Source organism: Carya illinoinensis, chromosome 11 (assembly GCF_018687715.1).
Source record: "Carya illinoinensis cultivar Pawnee chromosome 11, C.illinoinensisPawnee_v1, whole genome shotgun sequence".
Taxonomy (NCBI): Eukaryota; Viridiplantae; Streptophyta; class Magnoliopsida; order Fagales; family Juglandaceae; genus Carya; species Carya illinoinensis.
In genome coordinates this window covers 26,020,424-26,023,006 of record NC_056762.1, presented here as the reverse complement: position 1 = coordinate 26,023,006, position 2,583 = coordinate 26,020,424, and the positions used below count along the sequence as shown (strand labels likewise).

Below are 2,583 nucleotides of genomic sequence, written 5' to 3'. Positions count from 1 at the left end.
AACACATGATGATTGATTTATAAGAGCAGTAGTCTGAATATAAAAGTCCATAGATAACTAAAAGTTAGTAGTCTTTTTATCTTTCTGCTCAAAAAAATTAATTATTAGATAGCACACATGCTGACATGGATAACTGATCCCGGGCCAAGTGCAGTAACTGAGATCATCAGATGAGTTTTCTATCCCTTTTCAGAGACTAGTACAATTAATTACCATAATATTAATATTGATTCAGAAATACACACGCATACATGCCCAAGATTGACCGTACCTGCTTTCACACCATGGCAGCCTGGAAAAGGGGATTATTATAGTTGTTAATGTCCGAATTAAGCACGCATGCATTAAGCCAACCCTGCTGTGTAACTGGCAAAGTGCTGTTAAATTGTTAATGATATTCTACCTCCCTTTCTTTCTCAAATTACCAACTGCTGTAACTGGTAGTTGGGGCTTGATGATCTGTGGTTTTTTTTTTTTACCTCCTCAAAGAAGGGTAGCTGGATGGACACATTGACCCTTCAATTCCTTGAATTAACCAGCCATCACGTCCAATCTCCCGTGTTTTTAAATTCACACTTCTCTCTGTCTCTCCCTCTCTCCATAGAAAATCTAGTTTCCCACTGTCCTTAGTAGCAGAAGCTCTCTCTCTCTTCTGCTCTCTCTCTCTCTCTCTCTCTCTCTCTCTCTCTCTCTCACACACACACACACACACACACAAATGGCACCAAAGAATGATGGATCAGCTAAGAAAGTAATGAACAAAGGAGCGTGGACAGAAGAGGAAGATCAAAAACTGTCTCAGTACATTGAAATCCATGGTGCAAAGAGGTGGACGACCGTTGCTGTCAAAGCAGGTTATAACATGCCTTCAAGATAAAACACAATTTTATCTCCACAAGAAGGAGATAAGAAGGAATTAAGTACTATTAATAATGAGAAAGAAAGAAAAGCTTAGCTTTGAACCCAGTACACCCTCTGCATTTTTCTTTGCTTTATTTGATCATCCGCCTGAACTGTTTCCATGTTTTTGCAGGTTTAAATCGATGTGGGAAGAGTTGCAGATTGAGATGGCTGAATTATCTCAGACCCAACATCAAAAGAGGCAACATATCAGATGCAGAAGAGGATTTGATACTTAGGCTTCATAAGCTACTAGGGAACAGGTTAGTGTAATTTGAAGAGAAGGAAAAAAAAAAAACATGTTATTGCAAGAGAAGAAAATCAAGCAATGTGATATATAATTTCACGTTTATATGTAGGTGGTCTTTGATAGCTGGGAGACTTCCTGGGCGAACAGACAATGAGATAAAGAATTACTGGAATTCTCATTTGAGCAAAAAAATAAATCACAAGGAGAAAGCATTAGAAGTTACAACATCCAAAGAGACCATGCCGGAGAAGCTCCTCGACATCGTTCAAGGGGACATAGAGGATGCCAAAGAAATTGGGAACTCCAAGGCCAACTTCGATGCCAACGGGCTCTTTGATTTCAGTGCTGCTGATGCTTCGCATGGTTTGGAGTGGGTGGATAAACTTCTAGGGTCCTATAGTTTAGAGTCGGTGGATAATTTTCTTGAACTTGAGGAGGACCCTTGGATCACTGATAATAGGTGATCCGTATCTATTAAATCGGTGTTTTCTCCTGGGAAAAAATATGCATCAAGGAAAATCAGTGTAAGTCTTTCCTAAAATAAAACTCAATTAATGTTTGTTGTACGGGTTGTATAAGATCGATGTCCATCATGTATTAAAGCAAGCTACTGCCATCACGTGGGTTGGTTGATATGGCAGGCGGAGGGAGGGAACTGAGTTCATTGCACGTTCGTCCTCTATATATATATATATATATATATATGAAAAATAATAGAATTACTATTATTTTATTATTTATTTATTATTTATTTTGTATTTAATTATTTATAATTTTTTATTTTACTTAATAGTTAAGAAAGTCATTATTAATAAAATTATATATTTTTAAAATTTTTTTTAATGGCTAAAGATATTAAAAAAATACTTAAAAAAATAATAAAAAATTAAAAAATTTTTAATACCTTATAGGAATAAATGAGCAGTGATAAATTAATAAACTACCACTACCCTATATATATATATGAGCAATGTTACATACAGTCACTTTTACGTACTCCCTACGCACTCCACTGATATGATTGGCTGGATTAATTTTTTTTTAATATCCAACCAATCATATCACTGGAGTGCACAAAAGAATACACAAAAAAGACTGCACATAAAATTTTTGTATATATATATATGCACACACGAAGAGCATGACAGCCTTTAGCCTACAACAGCCATATATTATTACGTACAATATATAATATCATGTTCAAACTGATTTTGGAAAGTCAACATAAAACTAATATCGAAACTCTCAGTAAAAATATTTTATCTCGTCTGCTTCTATTTTATTATTATAATTTTTTTAAATATTAAAATTAAAATAATATTAAAAATTAAATTTTTTTATTTAATTTTTATTTAAAATCTTCTCATTTTTACTGTTCAAACCTTAACTAAAAGGTACGGATGTAGCCAGAAAGCTTGAGCTCTAGTTTTTAC

General features: G+C 34.2%; 1 protein-coding gene across 1 annotated transcript; it reads left to right on the top strand.

The window, feature by feature from the left end:
* The first annotated feature begins 579 nt into the window (after nt 1-579).
* Nucleotides 580-1,756, top strand: LOC122282012 (transcription factor MYB114-like). Its single transcript, XM_043093918.1, has 3 exons — nt 580-854; nt 1,034-1,163; nt 1,260-1,756. Exons 1-3 carry the CDS (start codon nt 719-721, stop codon nt 1,612-1,614), a joined length of 621 nt encoding a protein of 206 aa, XP_042949852.1. The 5' UTR covers nt 580-718; the 3' UTR covers nt 1,615-1,756.
* The last annotated feature ends 827 nt before the right edge of the window (nt 1,757-2,583 follow it).

What these genes read in the sequence shown, in the direction of transcription:
- LOC122282012 (XM_043093918.1), top strand. Translation starts at nt 719, where the DNA reads ATGGCACCAAAGAATGATGGATCAGCTAAGAAAGTAATGAACAAAGGA. An exon ending in GACCGTTGCTGTCAAAGCAG is followed by an intron (nt 855 to 1,033) that starts GTTATAACATGC and finishes ATGTTTTTGCAG; the next exon opens with GTTTAAATCGATGTGGGAAG. An exon ending in CATAAGCTACTAGGGAACAG is followed by an intron (nt 1,164 to 1,259) that starts GTTAGTGTAATT and finishes GTTTATATGTAG; the next exon opens with GTGGTCTTTGATAGCTGGGA.